General features: G+C 35.0%; 1 protein-coding gene across 1 annotated transcript in view; it reads left to right on the forward strand.

Annotated features, from left to right (window-relative positions):
• Nucleotides 1–207: 207 nt before the first annotated feature.
• The window catches only part of LOC150090547 (deoxycytidylate deaminase), a 38,476-nt gene continuing 14,510 nt past the window's right edge, over nt 208–24,173 (forward strand). Inside the window, exons 1-3 of the mRNA XM_090378723.1 lie at nt 208–285; nt 9,897–9,999; nt 13,005–13,140. Coding sequence (XP_090234849.1) covers nt 212–285; nt 9,897–9,999; nt 13,005–13,140 — 313 coding nt within the window. The 5' untranslated portion in view covers nt 208–211. The remainder of the gene's footprint in view (nt 286–9,896; nt 10,000–13,004; nt 13,141–24,173) is intronic.

Below are 24,173 nucleotides of genomic sequence, written 5' to 3' on the forward strand. Positions count from 1 at the left end.
GTACATGTAAATATCGAGGTATTCAGTTTTTTTTATATATATATTATATATTCACTGCTCCTTAACTAAGAAGATCCTCGATATGATGTGTCTTAGAAATTAGCATCCATTATTTAGTATAATTCAGCATCCATCTCTAAGTATCTCATACAATCATTTTTATGTTCAAAATATTTAATCCATTAAATATTTTTCCTGTAGAATTCTCCCAATGTCTGATAATATCACCTTTCCTGATGATGCACTTAGTGATCTACATCTGAGTGAAAATGGCAGTCACACTGGGTAAACAATTTATCTGATATATATTCATATCAAGCTATTTATTTTTTTTATTTTTAAAAATTTTTTATATATTTTTTTATGAAAACACGAAAGGTATCAAAACCTATAGTAATTAGTACCGTGCATGGGTTGAAGGAGAAGTATGGGGGGGGGGTGCCGGAAACTTTGCTCTAGAGACTAAACATGGGTTTCACCACTTCAAACCTCCAATAAGAAAAGTGGAGGTTTTGGCGTTATATATGAGATACCTAACATAATACCAACAGTTTATCAAATGTGCTTTTGTTTTAAAATCCATTGGCTAACATATTTTGAGATTATTACGGATCTTTTCAGTTAGTTGGTGTTAACAGTTAGTGTTTTAAAATAATTATATAATTATTATCAGTGCTTTTTTTGTAAAAAAAAAAAAAAAAATAGGTGCTGGTACTCATTCTTTGCTATCAGAAAAAAATTTAAAATTAAAAGGATATGAAAAGTACTCAAATTTTTTTTCCCTGATATTGTTACTTTAGTAGTAATGTTTTTGGAATAAGAACGACAATTTAGTATATTAACACAGTTTATTAAGCATAATATTCAAGTAAATAAAAAAATAATTAAAATGTGAGTAAAATAAGTAAATAAATTGGTCAACTATTGAGTGCCGGGCACTCAGGATGAAGGGTCCATAGTCATGAATGGTCTTTAGTGTAGTATCTCAAATAGAGAGCTTTATGGTAACTGAAAAAATTTTCTAGTACCCTAGCTTGGGCTAAAACTGAGGAACTAACAAAAACATTGTCTATTTGAGTCTTTCCAGTTGTTGTGAATGACAAGGGTGGGAGAAGCGACTGGCAGGTGAGGGGTCTGCAAGATTCCATGCAGGTGCCTCCCCACCACCACCACCGCCTTAACACTTGCTCTCTGAGTATCTCCTTGCCAGGACACCTCCAGAGTTGAAAATTGTTAAATATTTCTCGTGTAAAAATTTAATTTATAAATGACCTTTATAGAATTATTAATTAACTATTTATCAACCTTTTTGTCACCAAAAGGAGAGTTACTTAGTACAAAGAAGCGCGATATCGAAGTGCAATAAAAAATTGTTTTTTAATTTTAACACAAAAAGTAAATGATAGATTTCAATCAGAATAGTTTTCCCTTGATAAGCATCAAATAACGCATAGCTAATGTGATTTTTGAGGCGCCTCCGTAGCCAGGTGGGAAGGAGCAGCAGTGCGTAGCACACGCTTCTTGATTAGACCGGGGTTCGAGCCAGTCACCACCAAATACGGAGGATGCGGAAAGGTCAGGGAATGACCACCGCATATCTCGGAGCAATATGGCCTTAGTTGCTAATGCTCCTAAAAACCAAATAACAACAACAACTAATGTGATTTTTAAATTTTTAGCGCCATTAGTGATGGAAATATAGGGGTGGGACACAAAATTACTCACATTTTCCTGTCTGGCGTTTTTAATTTAAAAAATATTTTAAAATTATATTTTAAACCTACTCATTGAGTTCTTTCCAACGGTGTATAATAAGCTATAGGTTGTCGACAACATTTTGTCCCCACACAATTACCCCCTCCCCCCCTTTTCTCAGATAAATTTTTGTCAACAACGATCAATATGGTTATGTTGGCCCCCATGATGTACAAGACCATGTAAAATTCCAAGTCAATAGGTTGAGTGATTCCAGAGATACAGTGCTGTGACAGACGGACGTCGTTGGACTACGGACCCTAAAAATAATAAGCAAAAATAAATAACACAAATAAAAATAATTTCATAATAAAGTTTTTGTAGAATATTCCAAATTTTTATTAAGTTCTCATCCAACACTCTATGCTGACTTCTTTTCTTCCTCTTTATGTGCCTCTTGCTGAATGACGTTTCCGAAGCAACCATGAATCGACATTAGCATTAGTAGAGGCATTTGATGCAAAAAAGCAAGCTTATGCAGCATCAGCCAAAAAAAAAAAAAAAACCCACTTCCACATTTCACCCATCTGTTCGTTCGAAATACCTGTCCAGCTGAGCCTTAAACTTATTTAGGCTATCAACTTCCACTACAAGGGATGGAAGTCTGTTCCACCAACCAACCACCCGCTGGCTAAGGGCAAATTTCCGCACATCTATCCTACATCTGTATTTTCCTCAACTTGAATTTATGCCCTCTCAGGTGATTATTCTGAGCGAGAGGAAGAATCCCATCAGCATTGAGCATGCTCAAACCATTCAAGGCTTTATACACCTCAATCAGGTCACCTCACAGATGCCTAGTCTCCAGACACTGTAATCTGCAAAACTTAAGCCTTTCTTCATAAGAGCAATCCTTTGTTTCATTCACTAATCTTGTTGCCCTTCTCTGTACTCGTTCCAGTAGCTCTACATCCTTCTTGAAATGAGGCCTCCACACCTGTATACAGTACTCTAGGTGTGGCCTGACCGTTGCCTTATACAAGGGAATAATCACCTCCTTATCCCTGCTAGAAAAATTCCTATATATCATTGACAATACACCATGAGCTACTCTGGCAGCCAGTCTGCACTGCTCAGAGAACTTCATATCTGCCTGCACAACCACCCCCAGGTCCCTTTCATTCTCTACCACTGTCAGTGTAGTACCACAGAGTTGATAGGTTGCTCTGGGGTTGCCGTTTCCCATATGTAGTACTTTACATTTGTCAATGTTAAACTTCATTTGCTATCTCTCAGCCCCTCTGCTCAATCTTTCCAGATCCTGTTGCAGCAGCATAGTGTCAGTGGTGTCCTTGACAACCCTGCCAACCTTCGTATCATCTGCAAACTTGGACATTAAGCCTGATATACCATCATCAATATCATTTATAAATACAGAAAACAATAATGGATCCAACATTGAACCCTGAGGGACTCCACTAATAACATTAGTCCACGATGAGCAGTGTCCATTGATTACCACTCTCTGTCTTCTCCCCCTCAACCACCCCATATTTTGCTGGATCAAAGCGAGTCAGCGATGGGCCTACAATTTTAAGAAACAGTAGTAAAGAAACTGTTTTTGTCATCAATGCTCTAGTTGGGCTGGTGATCAGATTCGTTTGTTAAAATCCTCGTCCACATTCACTCGATGAAATTGGTATCATACTCATACTCATCAAATGCTTCAATTCTTCCGAAACCATCTTTTCAATTAGGTATTCCCGGAATCCACAAATTGTATCTCTTTCATTTAACTGTAACCTAATTGACAATTTTCTAACTTCATTTTCACCAAATGCCAACAATTCATGTTTAGAAGTTTTAATACTTTTGTTGTCCTTGTTTTCCTTTTCTTGTCATCGGTATTGTCACTAGTTCTTAAATTTGAATTTTTTTTTGAAACTGTCCAAAATGTGAGTGTCATTTGGATATTCAGATACTGTGACCATGTAAAAAAGAGATAGGGAAAATTTACGGAAAACTGTGGATAATGCACTTCCAGGAAACAATAGATGATTATTTGTCAGGGTAAAAGAAAATCACTCTCTCCTAATTCTCGAATGTGGCACTTGCAGTTGATTCACAGTGATGGCCTACCCGGAAAGTGAACGAAAACAGCATTTTAAATTTTGTTAATTATAAAAAAAATTTTCTCATTAAATGTTTTGTTCAGTAAATGTAATTGTGTATTGTACTTAATAAAATTTTTGAATATTTTACTTTTACGTGCAACAAGATATAGAAAATGTAAGACACTAAAGAAATCTAACTTTGAAATTTTTTTGAATGTGGCCCCTGTACAGGAAAAGTTTGGACACCACTGCAGTAGAAGGTGGGCCAGAGCCCATTGGGAATATCCCTTGATTTGCTCACTGTTGACCAGTGCGACTTCTCCGTATGTGGTTGGACAGGTGGTCAGATAGGTTTTACCAGGTACCACTAAGTTGTAGAATAGTAATCCCTTTAGCTCTCTTAATTCGTGCAGCAGCATTAATTGCCTAAATTGCCTGAAGGCCAGAAATGCAAACAGTGCATACTGAGTTAATTCTCTCCTAATCCGTTCACTATATGAAAATTTTCTTCGCTCAACGGAAAATATTTTGAATGTTACTTCCAAGGGGAATTCAAAATAATTCTCTATAAAAGGACTTCATTAAACAGAGGTCCGACTGAGTAATTTAGAATTATAAAAATGGTTATACAGTTTTATATAGAAAATATCTTAACAATAGACAGTAAAAAATGCAAATTTAGTTAAATAATTTTAAGTTTATTTGAATAGTAGGTAAACATGTGAAAAAAAATTATGGAATATTACAAATTTCGAAATGCACTGCATCCAAATGTCACACGTTACTGTTAATAAAGGCGCCGGTATACCGTACTTTGTGTACAAGAGGCCAAAAAAAAAGCACTGATTATTATAATAAGTTAATAACTTTAACAAGAAGAAAGATAAATATGTATCTATAAATTTGGTATAGTTTTTTAATGCAGAGTAAGATTTTCTGTATTATAAGTGTTTTCACCAACATACAAAACTTAATTGTTTGCATTATATTTTTAATATCATTATAAGGTTTTTGATTTTATCTTATGGTATTTTTTAAAATTTTTATATTATGATGAATATTACAAAATATGAAAAACTTGGTGTTTAAACAACAAACGTTTTAAAGGTTGTTATTGTTTAACTTATTTTAATTAATTTTTCCCCTTCTTACTCATCTTTGATTCTTATACAATGGCTGAAAGGCCACCATAGCCCTCTCTATCTTTGCATGCACAGTATTGATTGAAGAGGTCCTGAATGAAGCCTTGATTGAATAGGCCTTGAAAAATTCCTTCTCTCTTTCTCTGGTGGAATTTGAACCCAAACCTCTTAAAAGTGATAACCCTGCTATACTGTCATGGAGGACAATGAACATCCAAACTGAATGTACTATACAAACCAAAGAGGCAATTAGCCAGCATGTTCTATGACCTGTGTACTCTATAAAATTGGGGGATGGGGGAAACCAAAATGAGTGTCAAGTAAACAAGTATTACAAAAGGTATTGCTAAAACATATCTGTACAGCTGCCATACAAAAATGTCAGTTGATAATAACAGCAGCAACTCAAACTGGAGTATCAGTCTCTCTAAGTATATAAATAGTAGAATGGACCTGGACCACTTTTACTAGTACCCAATCCTCTGGTAAGTAACATCTAATCAAACATGCAAGCAATGCTCCAGTCACAGTTCCACATAACACTACTTTGTTTTTTTGAGAGGTAAAATTGAAAGGCTCAAAGCACAAGCAATAAGTTGTCTGTCAAAAAAAAAATAATAATAAAAATTGAAACAGCCTCTTTATTAAAATCTAAATAATGCAGTACATAATACAGTGAAACTGTAGAGAACTATATGGCAATATTGATAATGTATCTGAACTAATAAAGAATAAATCAGTACAGGTTTTTGCCTATAAGGGAAATATTTAACCCTACAGATGTCTCCTGTGGAAAAATGTGATATATTCTGTTTGCTTATAAAGTGCTCCCCCTACCCCACCAGTACATATGTTGCGTAGCCTCCGTGGGCAGGAGCAGCAGTGCGTAGCACACACTTCTTGATTAGACCGGGGTTTGAGCCCATGACCACCAAATATGGAGGATGCGGAAAGGTCAGGGAATGACCACCGCATATCCCTGGAGCAATATGGCCTTAGTTGCCATTGCTCCTAAAAACCAAACAACAACAACATATGTTGCAAACACCCATAAAAGCTGTCACACTGACTGTTGAAACAATGCATAGAATAAATTTTAGAGCTATCAAACTAAACACAATCTCTGCTGATAGCTATAAAAAATCTTAAAGCAAAAACATAATATGTTCGAAAACAGGCTAAAAATGAACTTTAGAGAATAAATTTTATCCAAAAACAATAGAAGGAAATGAAATTTTTCTAAAGTTTATTTGAACCAGTCATACCTTGTTTTGCAAGAGGATTACATTAGTCAAAATCAACTAATAGAAGTTACCTAATAGATAACTGAACAGATATTGCCCACAGCAGAATTATGCTAAGATTTCCTGCAGGTCATTATAGACATACTGACATGGTGAAATGATGCATGTAATAATGCAGGGAAGTAAAAGCTCAAGATCAAAGGATTGAATCAGTTATGGAGATATTAAACTACTGACAATTCTGTCAACATAAAAAAAAAAAAAAAAAAACCAGCAACGTTATATAAGTGAAAGCAGAGCATATCAGAAAATAGACCAAAAAAGGATTTCTGGGTTCAGTTTATTTTCTTTCTTACAAATGTTGTGCATGTTAAAACAATATAGGGAAAAATTAAGTGCTAACTGTCAAATATATCATTTTTTCTCTAATCTTATATTGAAATAAACAAGAGCTGTCATCTCCTGAGGAAGGTAAATGCATTCAAGTCCTAGTGATTTTCAACTGCCATGGCTGCACCATTTCAAAGGGGGTGGGAAAGGAGGCAGAAAAGTAAAATACACTATACAATGAAACAAACTGTTTTATTACATTCAAACCTGTGGTTAATTTGAAGGGACCAAAATAATGTCCATTTAGATTTAAATTGGGTTTGAAGTATCAGTACAAGTTCAAATCATTTTGGTATTAAATTTAGTTGGGTACTCTTATTAGCACTGCCAAATTTTCATAATTCTCATTTAAAATATTGATAATATTTTAGTTTTGTTATAGTAGACATTTGTGAACATACAGTTAATGCATTAACTTAATCTATTTGAGAAAAATAATAATTGTGTTTTTGGAGAAATTCATTAAATATCTTGCATGCGATATGATTACTAAGTTTCATTTTGCATTTTTACATATTTATTTATAAACATTTTTACATATTTATTACAATAGAAATAAAATGTCTTAATTAAACAAATTTAAAATATGTACTTTGAAATGAAGATGTAAAGAGATGTATGAGTAAGAAAATCATAATGTTTAAGAAAGAAATGCCTATCATTCTTATATTAAGAAATATTACACGTGAGCTATTTAGGGTATTAAAAATAAAAAGTGTAACATAATCATGCAGTAAACAATATTGTAAAGAATATTGGCCACAGTTTTAAAGAATATTGTAACCTGGGACAAATAAGAAGTGCATGCACATAGTAACATTTGTAAAACAATAAGAAAAGTTTACCTCAATATACAAATATTGATATCAATGTAGAACATATTGAACACTACTGCTCTGGTTCATACCATCTAATGCACATAGTAACATAACCCTTGGCCTATATTTTATAGAAACGGTTCATTTACTATGAGAAATTTGCTTTCCTTTGAAGTTTAGTTTGTACACCGTATTATTTTCTGCATCAATTTATATGTTTTATAAGATTAAGATTATTCTATTTTGAGATCATGTTATTACAGTTCACCCAAACTGGTGTGAACCGGCTCCAGCTCATCACTGGAGGTACTCGGAGTACTTGCTTTTTCCAGAACCAGAAAAGGATCAGTGGGATCCATATAATTATTGTCCACCCTCTCAACTGCTATTATAATTGGCAGTAATATTCACAGAAAACATACTGTTATGATTTGTATTCAGCATGGTTAAGTGGGACTATCTTTTTGGAGACTTTTCATTAATATTTTGATAACATTCATTTTTTTTAGATTTTTTTTTGCAGTGCTTAAGAAGCACTGGTTTATATGTAAGTTGAAAACTTGTACACTTAATGGACTATGCTTGCTTTTTTTTTCCTTCATCTTCAACTGTTTTTGTATGCTGGTAAAAAAATAACTTAATATTTTTTTAAACTGAACATAGCTTGATTATTACTGTATAAAACATGATAAACTTAGTACAGTCGAAGCTCTATATAATGACCTTCCCCCCCCAGGGAATGAGAAAGTGGTCATTATATTGGAATGGTGTTATATCAGTTGTTCATAAAATAGCATTAGGTTAATGAGAAAGGCCAGGACCAACCACACAGGACGTTATAACGTGTCTGATGTTAAAAAGAGGTCACTATAAAGAGCTTCGACTGTAATAACAAAATAATAATGATACTGTTATTAATGAAATTTATTGATGCTATATTGAACGCACACACAAAAGATGCTGATTACTATATTAGTTAGGAAAGCAAATGGTGTTGAATTAAGTTATAAAGAGTGGTCATTCTACCTTCAAAGTTTCCAGCGAAATGTGAAGTAAACAAACTGCACCATAAATGATTCTTAGATTTTGGTCTTTGTCATCTGTTTCCCAAAACCAAATCTCAAGAGGAAGGAGAGTTATGTTCAGATTTATTCATTCTTGGAACCTTAAAAAAGCGATATAAGAAGAAAACGAGTGCTAAAAGTGAGTGCCAGTAAGTCCTCAAGTCTTCTTCAGGACCAAAGGACTTGTTATCACCTGCTGCATTTAATTCAGAACTTTCTCAAAGGTGCATTCTTTCAGTCTTTTGTTTAAGAAGAGGATATTCCACAGAGATCATTCTTTAGTTCCACTCTATGTGAGCCAAATAAACAATGCAATACAAATTATTTCAAATACTGTAGAAATATTTTATATGCTGATGAACACTACATCACGTCTTATATTCATACTTTGTATGTATTATAATATTCTGTGTAATTATATCCTTTATTTTCAAAATCCCTCTAACTAAATGGCTATTCTGGGTGTACACCTTGCAGGTAATAAATGGATTTAATAATAATATTCACAGAATGTGTTCTATTTAAAGGCAGTTTGCAGGTTGTAATAAACAAAATTGTAGGATGGAAAGTACAGAACAGGTTGCACATGTTTGCAAAAAAATGCAGATTATATCTAGAGGTGAAATACAGTTGTGATTGTGTCCACTAGACGAACTACTGATAATGCCTGATTTCTGGGGCTGATACTGGATGATACTCTGAATGCTTTCAAACACATTGTCATATAAGAATTCTGTTTCTGAAGAAAATGAATATATTCTTCAGAAACAAAAATTAGAAACAAAAACAAAAACCAAACAGTCGTCTGGCCATGTTTAGACTGTGGTGCACCTGTCTATGGTTCTGATGAATTTACAATGAAAGTGTTGCTTGGTACAATACATCATGGTGTACTTTGATTATCATTAGGAACCTTTTTGAACTTTGCTGGCTTACTGTTTGTACACAATATAGATATACCGATATACCGTCTGTATCTCACCTGCAACTGAATATAGAATAACTATGAATAGATAAACACTATCCTGTGGGTTTTGAAAATCAGTGTTTATTCTCTTCTGAATGTAGGAAAAAAGAAGCTGATAATCTATGCCAATTATTCATAGGTATAATTCTAAAGTCAGCTGGAAACTACTTTTCCACCTGACTTCTACAAAATTGTATCACAACTGAGCCAAGATACGGGCTGCACTTTTCTGGTCTTTCGTATCTATACTGCTAAATTTCATGCAATCTCCATAGTACTAAAACACTTAGAACATATATCACACACAAACCAGCCATGGAATTTGTGGTTCATAGACATGGCATGCTGGCACCAGGTACCCTTGGCACTGATTGAAAGTTACCTGACAGTTAAATTACATATTATGTATACATATTATAATTGCTATTATAATAAATGTTTTTTTTTTTTTTTTCTGAGCAGCCAAAATAATATTCAGAAGAGGTTAAATTACCTTCCATGGCCGGATTATTTTATGGCCGTAGCATTTTTAGCTGCAATGCGTAGTAAAGATCCAAATACACAGGTAAGCATTACAATTTGAAATAACTTATCAGTTTCTTATGTTCAGGGTGAGTCAGAGGTCCAAGTACACATTAGTTCTCTGGAAAAGTGTATAAAAATTATAATATAAATTAAAATTTTTATTATTTAATTTACCCAAAAGTGTGTGTGTGTGTGTGTGTGTGTGTTCATTGTTCTTAGATTTTAGTACTTGGGTATATTTGATTTTCTGGAATAGACAGTTTTTAAATAGCTACAGCAGTGGGGGCAGGGAGATTTGCACAGATTAAATGTGGTGATCTGATTGGGCAAGTTTTTATTATTTTGCATATCTGGAGATTCTGCAAATTCAGCTCATATCTGGATCATCTTCATTAAGTGCATGATGCAGTTTGGGAGTGTAAAGCTGGTATCCTGGATATTTTCTAATTTGGGTTATTGCAGCCACATGCATATATAAGTTTACTTTTATATATTCTGCAATACCACCTTAAAGGAATTGTTTCAGCTGCAGGAAGCAACGCTGAAGAGATGCCAACCGCCATCTTTATTCAAGAAAACATTTTAAAAATTAAGTTATCAAATAAAATGAATAAATTAAAAATACAAAATAGAAAACAGCATAGGCCTACACTCACCCAGGCAAGCACAGAGGCGTGGCCTCTTGCTTAAAGAATTGTGCAACTGCTGCAACCCTACAGGTGCTCATTATTCCTATGCTTATTAACCCTATTTTTGATTATTTTATTTGGTAGTTGATTTTTTAATTTTAGCTTGAATGATGGTGGCAATTAATAATGCCTCAGCATTATTTGTTGTAGTTTGCAACAATTCCTTTGATGTGGTATAAAAGTATTTAATTTTGTAAATTATTAATTGATTAAACCATGTGTTTGATTTACAATTTAAAAATAGATTCAGAGAGCTAATTGTGTGTGTGTTTCTCACTTTTGGATCACCCAGTATACTTGCTAGGTAAGATTTAGGATTTAAAGCCAGTCTCTTATATACGATTTCATCTTCTTATTGCTTTTTTTTTTTTTTTTTTTTTTACAAAACTGTTCAGTTTTTGGTATCTTTTATTTAAACTAGTGGCTAAAAGTTCAGTAAAACAAAAATGAAGATTTTTTTATTTTATGTATTGTTTCACCTTGTTGCAAAAACCAGTAGTCACCCATAACTTTTATTTATATTTTAACTGTGATGTATACAGTTTATCTACAGAATTTAAATCTATGATATTAAGGCCCAGAAACAAAACGGCGAAGTTTGGTTGTTGCCTCCAGTACTTAAAAAGTTCTTACATAAAAGGCATTGTTAAAGAAACCATGGCTAGAAAGTGTAGACATGATTTTATATGACTGCTGTAAATTTAACCTTTCAGGTACTGCTTTGATCTCAGTTCCATTGCTAATTAGAGAAAGCCGAGGACAAAAACCATATTATGGTCTTTTTGTTTTAAGAATTAGTTTTGGTTGATGATGACTTGCAATAATTCATAGGTAGTGTCAGGCTATAAGCATAACTGTACTTTGTTCCAGGAAAATTAATGGAGGCACTAGTTAAAGAAGCACTGCAGGATCATTTAGACAAGACTTCAGTTATAGCTCGGACACAGCATGGTTTTGTTAAGGGGAAGTCTTGCCTGACCAATTTGATTGGATACTATGATGCAGTCACAAAGGAACTGGATGCAGGGAATAACTTTGATATTATATACTTGGATCTTAGAAAGGCTTTTGATACTGTTGTACATGGAAGACTGCTGCACAAATTGGAGCAGTGTGACATTGGAGGCAAATTGCTGCTGTGGATAAAGGGGTGGTTGAGGGGGAGAAGACAGAGAGTGGTAATCAATGGACACTGCTCGTCGTGGACTAATGTTATTAGTGGAGTCCCTCAGGGCTCAGTGTTGGGTCCATTATTGTTTTCTGTATTCATAAATGATATTGATGATGGTATATCAAGCTTAATGTCGAAGTTTGCAGGCGGTACAAAGGTAGGCAGGGTTGGCAAGGACACCACTGACACTATGCTGCTGCAACAGGATCTGGAAAGGTTGAGCAGATGGGCTGAGAGGTGGCAAATGAAGTTTAACATTGACAAATGTAAAGTACTACACATGGGAAACAGCAACCCCAGAGCAACGTATCAACTCTGTGGTACTACACTGACAGTGGTAGAGAATGAAAGGGACCTGGGGGTGGTTGTGCAGGCAAATATGAAGTTCTCTGAGCAGTGCAGACGGGCTGCAAGAGTAGCTCATGGTGTATTGTCAATGATATATAGGAATTTTTCTAGCAGGGATAAGGAGGTGATTATTCCCTTGTATAAGGCAATGGTCAGGCCACACCTAGAGTACTGTATACAGGTCTGGAGGCCTCATTTCAAGAAAGATGTAGAGCTACTGGAACGAGTACAGAGAAGGGCAACAAGATTAGTGAATGGAACAAAGGGGGGTGCTCTTACGAAGAAAGGCTTAAGTTTTGCAAATTACAGTGTCTGGAGACTAGGCACCAGCGAGGTGATCTGATAGAGGTGTATAAAGCCTTGAATGGTTTGAGCATGCTCAATGCTGATGGGATTTTTCCTTTTTCTCAGAATAATCGCCTGAGAGGGCATAAATTCAAATTGAGGAAAGGCGGATGTAGGATAGACGTGCGGAAATTTGCCTTTAGCCAGCTGGTGGTTGGTTGGTAGAACAGACTTCCATCCCTTGTCGTGGAAGTTGATAGCCTAAATAAGTTTAAGGCTCAGCTGGACAGGTATTTTGAACGAACAGAGGGGTGAAGTGGAAGTGGTGTTTTTTTTTTTTTTTTTTTTTTTGGCTGATGCTGCATAAGCTTGCTTTCTTGCATCAAATGCCTCTACTAATGCTAATGTCAGATTTTGTGTCTGGATCTATGGTGTAATACCATTAAGAACTGGTAGAGCCCTAAAAACAAATTCACTATATAATTATTACTCATGCATTAATGCATTATCTTCCCATATATTCTAGTATTTTAATATTTTTAAATATTTTAGGTTGGAGCATGTATTGTAAATAAAGAGAACAAGATTGTTGGTGTAGGTTATAATGGAATGCCTATTGGCTGTAGTGATGATGATTTACCCTGGACACGAGAAGCAGACAGTATTCTTGATACCAAGCGTCTTTATGGTAAGAAGCATAATATTTTATGGTAATGCTATGTTCTACTTTTTCTCTCCCCCCCCCCCGTTTTGCTGATCTATTTGCACTAATTTATTTGTTATTTTTGTCTCATTATGTTTTTACTAAAAGTTTACTTCCGTAAGGATTTTTTAATTATTTTTTATATATAATATATATAGATACACACACAGTGGCAGCCACTTAAATTGCATCACTCTCTCTTAAAGTTTAATATTTCGTTAACTCCTTCTGCTAGGTAAAATTGTCATCCCAAGACACTATTACATCCTGTAAAACTAGCATAATACTGCATCACTTGTTTATAAAAGCATCCACCTGCTGCTATCTGTCTTCACTTCCTGTTTAGCAGCAGTATGGCATTGCTGAGTTATCTGAGTTAACTGCCACCTGCAGTTAACTCAGAGGAAGAAAAGCATAATTATTGCTCTTGATGGGAAGGACTTTACTAGTCGACATCTTCAAAAGTTGGCTGTAACCAGTCTACTTTGTCAATGTTACTTAAAAATAAATGTGAGATCGTAGATGCTGAAAGAAAATCAGTAACTGGACTGAAATAGAAAAGTACTGAAGCACAGGACACAGTTGTGAAGTTTCTGTGCTTCCATGATTGTCACACAAGTTTTATAAATGTAAAATCCATGTGGAAGGAAGACATACTAGGGTAAATGAAAATGATAGAACTGTCTGACAAAGTGTTGCGAATGTGTGGTCTGAAATTATATCCACTTTGTCAGAAGTTCTTATTGACAAAATCCATGAGACAAAAAATGGATAACCTGGACTAAAGAACATAATAATTGGACTATTGAGTAATGAGAATCTGTAATATTTTCAGATGAATTCAAATTTAACCTCCACGGATCAGATGGCTTTGTTAGATCTACATTCAGTGTAGATCTAACAAAGCTTATCTCCCTGATATTCAATCAACAGTAAAGTAAGCAAATCAGTTAAATACACTTTGTTAGTGGTGACTACCACACAAGTTTTAAACGTGACTCTTCTGCCTCCCCATTCAGATTCCTAGCCCTCTCCCAAGGAACAGAAAATTGTTTTTTCGAACAAGACTCTGCACCCTGCCACACTGCATGTAACATTAGTGCAGCATTACATAATAATTTAATACTGTTTATAGTATGCTAATTTTAGCTTGTTTCAAACACTGACCCACCCATCTGATTGGAATTCAGTATGGTAAGATTCTTTTCTGCATGAAACTCATTTGCAGTGACTTAGACCAATTGTGGTGGCATTCATTGCATTTGGAAAGTGAGACTTCTGATTGCTGTTGGTGATGTTTGCTTATTCACCACTGCTCTCCCACAAAAACCAAGTCTGTTGACTTCTGTATATCTGTGTATATATAACTAAAATAAAATAAGAAACGACACTACAAAATAAATAAAATTTTAAAAATAAAAACTCTTGCCATATTTTTTTGTAGTATCATTTCTTATTTTATTATAGTTATATTTCAAGCATAATGTAGAGCAATATGCATTTTGCTGCCTGTGATGTTTGCTTTATTACCTTTTTCAACTGTGTCATTATTCAAATATATATATATATATATATATATATATATATATATACAGCAGGCCCCCGTTATAACGCGGTTCGCTTTACGCTGATTCGCTATAACGCTGTTCTTATATTATAACCCGTATTTGACTATAATGCAGTCAAAACTCACTATAACGCTATTTTACTAGCATACAGATTGAATTTTTGGCAAATCCGTCTTCAGTCCAGTCTGTTTTGAGCCTTTTTTTTTTTTTTTTTTTTTTTTTTGGCAAAAGGAGAAAATAGCCACCATGAAATTAACTACAGTAATTATTTTTATAATTTCTACTCTATGTACAAAATTGAAACTTTCAATATGCTCTATTTTCTTGGTGTGGATAGTTTCAAGGGAGAAATTCTTTTTTAGTACACAAGCTGAAAAAATTTACCATCCAGTGTCATATGTTGTTACGAAGTCTGCATTTTCTGTTCTGACCTGTAATAGAAAGATACTAAAAATAGATTTACTCCCTATCTCTTCTTTTGTTTTACTGTGGGAACTATAACTTGCGAAATGTTTTTCGCACAATCAATCCCATGAGTGCTAAATGCGGTGCTGTTTCTTGTACAGTATTCTCTTGTCTTCTGAACTCCTCTGACCTTGTGGTCACCCGAAGTACATAAAATTTGTTTGTTTTACTGTTTTGGAAATTCCATAAACATTCTCCATGACTCACACCATAATTTATTACAGTATTTTCGTGCAATAAACAACCATTTGATTTTACTGCACGGTAAAATCGAACTTTTCAGATAAATAAAACATTTGTGACCGTCTTCAGCTCACTTGCCAGAGGAATTCTAGATATCATTCAGTGCATACAGTGTTAGACATACAGTTTACTGTACTCGAACATCGTATCACAATCAGTGCAACGCAGTTATATTTGCAGAGAGTTATGGCGGATAAGAATGAAAAAGCAACAATGTCTGGACGCGGTGTAAAGATTGGAAAGGTAAGAAAAACATTGAGTTTGAAAATTAAATTAGACGTTTTGAAGAGAATTGATTCCGGTCAAAGACAAGTGGATGTGTGCAATAATTTAGGACTGGCAGGTTCAACTGTAAGAACAATCATAAAAAATAAAGAATCAATTTTAGCAGCTGGAAAAACAGCTGTTCCCCTGCAGGCAACTAAATTGACCAGGGCTAGGCCAGCTATTATGATTGAAATGGAGAAACTTCTACGTAATTTTATTGAAGACAACATTCAACGTAGAATTCCGTTAAGTTCAATTATTATTAAAGAAAAAGCGAAGAGCCTATATGAAGATTTAAAGGAAGCTCACCCTGAAAAAAACGTGGAACCATTTAACGCTAGTAAGGGCTGGTTTGATAGATTTAGAAAGCGCTATAACCTGCACAACGTAGCAATACAGGGAGAAGCTGCAAGTGCAGATCAACAAGGAGCTGAAACTTTCAAAAAAGAATTGGTTAAAATGATTGAAGAGGGATGTTATACTGCTCAACAAGTTTTTAACATAGATGAAACAGGTCTTTTTTGGAAACGAATGCCTAAAAGAAGTTTCATATCGAAAGAAGAAAAAAACATGCCAGGCTTCAAAGCGGCGAAGGATCGGTTAACTTTGTTGTTGGGTGGTAACGCTGCTGGGGATTTTAAATTAAAACCCCTTTTAGTTTACCATTCCGAAAATCCAAGGGCTCTTAAAGGTTTAGCTAAATCAAACCTACCTGTCATCTGGAAGGCTAATAAAAAAGCTTGGGTAACCAGACCGCTTTTCATTGATTGGTATGCTGAGTTCTTCTGTCCTGCAGTGGAAAAATATTGTGCAAAAAATAACATTGGTTATAAAGCTATTGTAATCATGGACAATGCGCCAGGACACCCAAGCAAAGAGAGCTTAGAAGACTTGAACAATCACATAAAAGTTTTTTACATGCCTCCAAACACTACGTCTCTGATCCAACCAATGGACCAAGGAGTAATTGCCACATTTAAGGCGTACTACATAAGGAACACCTTTTCCCAAGCTATTAAAGCCATCAACACTGAAAATGTACCGAGTTTAAAGGAGTTTTGGAAATCCTATAACATTAAAACCGCCATCTACAACATTTCAAGTGCCTGGGATGAAGTGACTCAGAAAACCATGAATGGAGTGTGGAGCAAAGTTTGGAAAAATTGCATAAAGCATTCCCAGGAACCTGATGATTCCGTTGAAAATGTTAAAACACAAATTGTTGAGCTCGAAAAAGAAGCAGGATTACACGAAATTAACGAAGACATCGTACAAGAGATGATCGACAACGACAGGGATGGCCTCTCTAATGAAGAACTAATGGAAATTATAAAAGAACAGGAGCTTGCTATTGAGGGAGATGATGATCAAGATACTATAGATGAAGAACCGATGAAGTCGCTGACTGCAAAAGGACTTAGTGAAGCTTTTGAACACTTTGAAAAAATGTGTGATTATTTCCGGGAGAACGACCCTGACATGGAACGAAGTGCCAAGGTAATAAGAAATTTGAAGAAAGAAATGAATCCCTACATGTTGTTGTACAATGAGAGGAAGAAGGCCAAAGCACAACCCAAAATCGACTCATTTTTCAGTCCAAAGATACGAAAACTCGAGAGCACAGGGCCATCGAATTAATAAATTCATGATTTTCGTTAGTTAATTACCTCATAATTATATGTGTATATAATGTAGAATATTTTATATGTACAAAATTTTGAATATTAAATATTTTTAATCGACATTGGTGCATATTTTCACTACCATTTATTATTGATTAGAAAATATCCTATGGAATAGATCGCAACTCACAAATAGATATGTTACCTTATGGGAATATGGCGCTCGCTTAGCGCGGATTCACTTAGCGCTCTGTTTTCCCGGAACGAACTATCAGCGTTAAGCGGGGGTCACCTGTATATAGTTATTATAGTAAAAGCACAATAAGTACTATACAGATGCTGAACATGTATATGAACACAACAGTATACAGCTTACAGTAGGCCATAAAGCCAAAATAACTTGTAAAGACTAAAAGAACCCATCTAGGCCTACAAGGCCAAACCCTGGAAATAAACATATAATTAGTAATAAAATATAAATATATAATACAATGATGATTATGTAGTTAACTATTGATGTAAAGATACATTGAAAGGGACTTTTTCAAGGGCTAACCCTCTCAATATATCCTATCAGTAATTAACAGCTATCTGTTTCTGTCTATAATTTAGTAGCGAACAGGCAAGATAACATATAACAAAATTAAGTTTAAGATTTGGACACTGATAAACAAGCAGCAGATGGCAATCAGAAACAGATAGCTCTGTTAATTATTGGTACGATATATTGAGAGGGTTAGCCCTTGAAAAAGTCCCTTTCAATGTATCTCTACAACAATAGTTAACTACATATTCATCATTGTATTATATATCTATATTTTATTACTAATTATATGTTTATTTCCAGGGTTTGACCTTGTAGGCCTACACGGGCCTATTTTAGTCTTTATAAGTTATTTTGGCCTTATGACCTACTGTAAGCTGTATACTGTTGTGTTCATATACATGTTCAGCATCTATATATAGTACTTATTGTGTGTTTACTATAATAACTAGATTACAGACTGTTGTAATGTACAATCTGCTATTGATGGCATTAATCTGATCTGGCTAATAACTTTTATATTCATCCCTATTGTTTATACAGGGTGATTCACTACCAGTGCAACAAACTTGCAGGAGGTGTAGGGGGCACAAAGACGAATCGGAATCACATAGCATTGCAAGGTCTGAAATGCCTTCGTCATGCGGTAGAGAACGTTGAACGGGAGGTCGTGTGAACAACAATTCTGCTGGAAGTCAGCATTTGCAAACCGTTTCTGTTGAAGAAACCAAGTAGCAAAAGTCCTCCGGAGTGGATAATCTGCAGGCTCCAATGATGGGACGCATTGCAGGTGGTATGAACTCATTTGGTTTGTTGACAGTATCCTCCATACAGTGGATTGGGAAATACCCAATCGTTGGCCTATCGCTCGAGTACTCGTACTTGGATTGCCCTCTGCAAGACGTAGGACATTCGCCTCATTGTCTGGCGTCCTCGTCGTTTGCTCTCGATTCATGGTACGTACCTCTTGTGAAACAACCAGTCTCACGTAACCTGTGCACACGTGCAAAAATCGTATGATGAGGAGCATGTCTGTGCGGGAAACGTTCCTGGTACAAGCGCAGAGCAGCGCGCCCGTTACAGTCCGCAGCTCCATACGCGAGGTGCATGTCGGCCAGTTCAACGTTTGAATACTCGTCCATCCTACTTCCTCGGAAACTGGTTCGCAAATGCTGACTTCCAGCGGGATCGCTGTTCACGCGACCTCCTGTTCAACGTCCTCTACCGCATGATGAAGGCATTTCGGACCCTGCAATGCTATGTGATTCCGATTCGTCTTTGTGCCCCCTACACCTCCTGCAAGTTTGTCGCACTGGTAGGTGAATCACCCTATATATATATATATATATATATAGATATATATACTATCATTGAATTTTATTAAATATTAACATAAGTAAATTATAATAAAGTGAATAAATAAATAAATAATTAAGCATTCATTAGAGGCAGCGACATGCAATTCCTCCATATGAAGCTGAAATACATCCAATATTTTAAATTAAATAAAATAAAACATAAGCCAGTAGTATGGCAAAAACTGTAGAGCGAAAATTAACATAAAAATAACCCAAATAAACAAACGAACGAAAAGAAAGAATAGACATAAATAGTAGCCTGGAAACCCTTATATAATTTCGAGTTTTAAATCCAATTAACAAAAACTGTACGAATTTTAGGATAATGCCAATTACATATAAATTTAGCGGTGCCCCCCCCCCCCCCCCGAGAGGTACCAGTTCCGAAAGACGTGAAATATCACCAAAAGAGGGTTAAAGGAACTACCAAACGATAACAAAATCAAAATAAATTAAAATAAAATAGACTGACCATTATGCCCCATATCGACAGAGGACCACGAGGCCAATAATGGTCATGGAATCGCTGCATTTCAATCGCTATACAAATCGTCGCCATGGTGAAAAGATCGAGGTACCAATTCACCCTCCCTCCTCCGATCAATCCACCAATGCAGAGGATTTGCACGGCGGTGGTCCTTATGCAGCGAAAAATAAACTATAGAACACTCAACAGCACTCTAGAGCAAAGCCACACCACTGACATACTGTAAGCTGAATCAGCTTATATAGAAGAAAAAGGAAAATAGATGGCGACGCAAGCGTTGCCAAATTAGCATATCGACCCATTACTATTGAATTATATTAAATGTTGACGAAAGTTAAATAATAAAATGAATAAATAATTAATTAATTAAGCATTCATTAGAGGCAGCAACTTGCAATTCCTCCATTTTCCTTTTTCTTCTATATAAGCTGATTCAGCTTACAGTATGTCAGTGGTGTGGCTCTGCTCTAGAGTGCTGTCTGTTCTATAGTTTATTTTTCGCTGCATAAGGACCACCGCCGTGCAAATCCTCTGCATTGGTGGATTGATCGGAGGAGGGAGGGTGAATTGGTACCTCGATCTTTTCACCATGGCGACGATTTGTATAGCGATTGAAATGCAGCGATTCCATGACCATTATTGGCCTCGTGGTCCTCTGTCGATATGGGGCATAATAGTCAGTCTATTTTATTTTAATTTATTTTGATTTTGTTATCGTTTGGTAGTTCCTTTAACCCTCTTTTGGTGATATTTCACGTCTTTCGGAACTGGTACCTCTCGGGGGGGGGGTACCGCTAAATTTATATGTAATTGGCATTATCCTAAAATTTGTACAGTTTTTGTTAATTGGATTTAAAACTCGAAATTATATAAGGGTTTCCGGGCTACTATTTATGTCTATTCTTTCTTTTCGTTCGTTTGTTTATTTGGGTTATTTTTATGTTAATTTTCGCTCTACAGTTTTTGCCATACTACTGGCTTATGTTTTATTTTATTTAATTTAAAATATTGGATATATATATATATATATATATATATATATACAGTAAACCCCCGCTATTCGCGGGGGTTACATTCCTGAGAAATGTCGCGAATGCTGAAAACGCGAATACTGAGTTATGGCTCCCATAGTAATAAAGGGGTTCCGTTCCAAAGCATGAAATATATGAGAAAAACTAGTCTAAAATTTTGTCTATGTATGTATTATATGTACCTTCATAATATGACTATGTACATAGACAGTACATAGTGAAATGCAAGCATATGGCATCGAAATGAAAATAAGAAACAATTTAATATTAAATGTAATATTTATTAGAAATTTCAAACAAATCTTTCAAACCAGCGCCTTTGCTAGCAAAAAAAACTTATCCCGCCAGTGCTATCACCAGTTTCGCTAAAGTGTTGATAAAGGCGTTTTGCCTTTTCACGAATGATGAGTGAACTTAACGGAATTTTATTTTGAGTTCGGTCTTCTATCCACAGATTTAAAGCTTTTCCCATTTTTTTTCTAATTTAACATCACGAGTTACAGAGCAAATTTTTGAAGCAATTAGCTTGTTTTCACGGACACTACGGCGGATTTTTTCTTCCTATTTCTTGATTGGTCGTACCGTTGACTCATTGATTTTATAATGTTTTGCCACTGAGGAGACACTTTCACCATTAGAAATTTTGTTTAATAACTTAATTTTATTCGCTAATGTTATCACCTTTGATATTTTCACATTTCCCTCGTTATTTGTAGCCATATTTTTTGTACGGGTTAGAAAGAACTTGTCCACAATAAAGTCACTTTCGTCTGTTAACATTCTCGAAAAAGTCTGTTTTACACTGCAAAACGGTAGATTTATCACTTTTGTAAGCATATCAATTTATAAATTGATAAATTTATTCAATTTATAAGCATATAAATTAAAAGCAAATGACAAAAACTTCCATTACAAGCGCATAACACATACTGAACAAGGATTAGCGAAAAACATCCACGCTCGCGGTTTTGTCACCCCTCTCTCCCCACCCACTGAGCGCTGTGTTGACCGGGAAAGATAATTTTAGCCATGCCCATGTTTTTTTTATGGCGGATAATATTCACGGCGCTTTAAAATTCACATTTTTTTAGGTTTCATTTTATATTAAATCAGCGATCGCGAAACCGCGAATACAGATACCGCGAATGGTGGGGGTTTACTGTATATATATATATATATATAGTATATAAAACAGGTGAAAAAGGTAAAGAAAGGAAAAGAAAAAGAAAATAGAGAATAGATGTACCTGGACGCGCAAGGCTACAGAACAGGATACAACTATAAAATAAAACATAGAAATAAATGATAAAGGACATAGTAAGATGGGAAAGTTATTAACAACAACATGCCATGCCTAAAGGAAGATATGAGAAGAAAAGAATGTTAAGATCCTAATGAATTAAGTGGAAAAATTGGCTGAATTGATAAGCCAAATCATATTTACAAAAGCTAGAAAAAAGTGGTAATTAATGCATATTAAAAAGTAGTAATAAATAGAAATGAAAATAACAATTGGTACATAGATCAGGTAATTCATCAGGGGACTACACCCGATCATGTACCAAAATACTGCGTTTCTATACAAACCCATGCCGATGGAGGTAGCAATAAATTTAAAAAAATAAAAAAATAAAAAAAAAAAATAATAATAATAAAAAATAAAAATTAAAATTTTTTGAAACCTTCATAGACATGAGTGAGGTAGCCCCAATGCAGTGTGTATATTTTAAGTGAACCGTTAAATTAAAAGGTGTAATTAAAAGGTGTACCAGGCAGCAGCATAGAAAAGGGAAGTAATACAAGGTATGGGTGGGAAAAAAGATAGTGGTAAAAAAAGGAGGCGAAAATAGCGAGAATAAGAAAAGAAGGAATGTCCGAATCGCCCTCGTATTGCACTAATAGTTCAACGGACGGAAAAAGCAGAATAGAAAGTATAAAGACGTAAAGAGAAGGAAAAGATTTTAAAGATACTAGGCAAGCTGGGTTCGTAAGTACCCAACCTCAGGAAGGGCATCCGGCTGTAAAAATTGCATGCCAAAACAATAAAAAAAAATTAAACAAAACGCTGACCCCATATATAATGGGAAAAAGCGAGGACAAAAAAATATAAAAATAATAAAATAAAAATAAAAAATATATATAGTGTTCGTGCTGACCTCAACCGTGTTGATGTTTTGTGGAGATGTTGATGAGATGATCATCCTGATCAGTTCTGTATGGTGGTGGTGGTGGTATCATCATGTTTCCTTCAAATTCATAACATCACCAGTGGTTGGCTTTCTATAGTGTAGGCCAGTGGTATTCAAACTGTGTAACGTGGAACCCCGGGGTTCCATGAGAATCATCCAGGGGTTCTGCGGAACAGTTTGAATTCACTAATCAAAATTGATCGCTTTTGTTGTGTCAAATAATTTTAAAAATATCATTTTTGAATTTGCACCCTTTTCGAAACAGGTAGGTATTTCTGATCGTAATTGACCTTGAAGGTCTATTTAATCTTGCTCTCCCACATCTCTACATGTTTGCCTTTTTTAAAAGCAGTTGTTGCTGGTCAGCTCAACATGACAGTTTACTCTTATGATTACAGTGAAACTGTAAAATATTCATTTCTTTGTTTTGTTTAAAAGAGAAGTCTGTGACAGGGTAAGGTCTTCATTCATTTTAATTCCATTTATGTAATGGAATAGATTTTGTGATCGATGATAGTTGAAAAACTAATTAAAGAATTTTAATTTATTAGATTTGCCCTTCACTATGGATATATGGTTAAAAACCGGAAAACTTAAACAAAAAGCTGAACAAACAGAAAGATAAATTCTTCAGCAGCATCTGCAATTGTTTCATCATCTACTTCTGGAAACTCAACATGCAGAAATGCTTATTAAAAACCAGAAATTACATGGTTTTAATAAAAGAAAATATGATTAAAGCTACTTAAGTTTTGGATTTACTTGGACCGGAAATGATGAGCTGAATGGAATATGGGTCGAATGTGTAAAGATTGTAAGCAATAGTAGTCTAAATCCTGCAAAATTAAGAAGACATATGGAGAGTAATACTCACATTTGATTGGCAAAAACAGAATATTTTAAGCGTAAATATGAAGAGCTCAAAATCAAGAAAAAATATTTTTCAAAATTTATGTATAGCGATAATGAAAAATCACTCGAGGCTTCCTACCTCGTTAGTTATCATATTTCTAAAGATGGGGAGGCATATACACTTGGCGAAAAATTAATAAAACCTTGTGCCAAAGATCTAATTACCTGTAAGGTTGGTGAGAAATATGCCAAAGAAATTGATAGTGTACCTCTCTCTGATACCATGGTTGCTAGATGCATCAGAGATATGGCACTTTTTTGTGAGGATGAATTAATTTGTGAGGACGATTAAAATCTTCTCCCCATGGTTTCACAATGCAATCAGATGAATC

The sequence above is a fragment of the Mastigoproctus giganteus genome, chromosome 1 (assembly GCF_048544385.1).
Source record: "Mastigoproctus giganteus isolate SK-2022 chromosome 1, ASM4854438v1, whole genome shotgun sequence".
NCBI lineage: Eukaryota > Metazoa > Arthropoda > Arachnida > Uropygi > Thelyphonidae > Mastigoproctus > Mastigoproctus giganteus.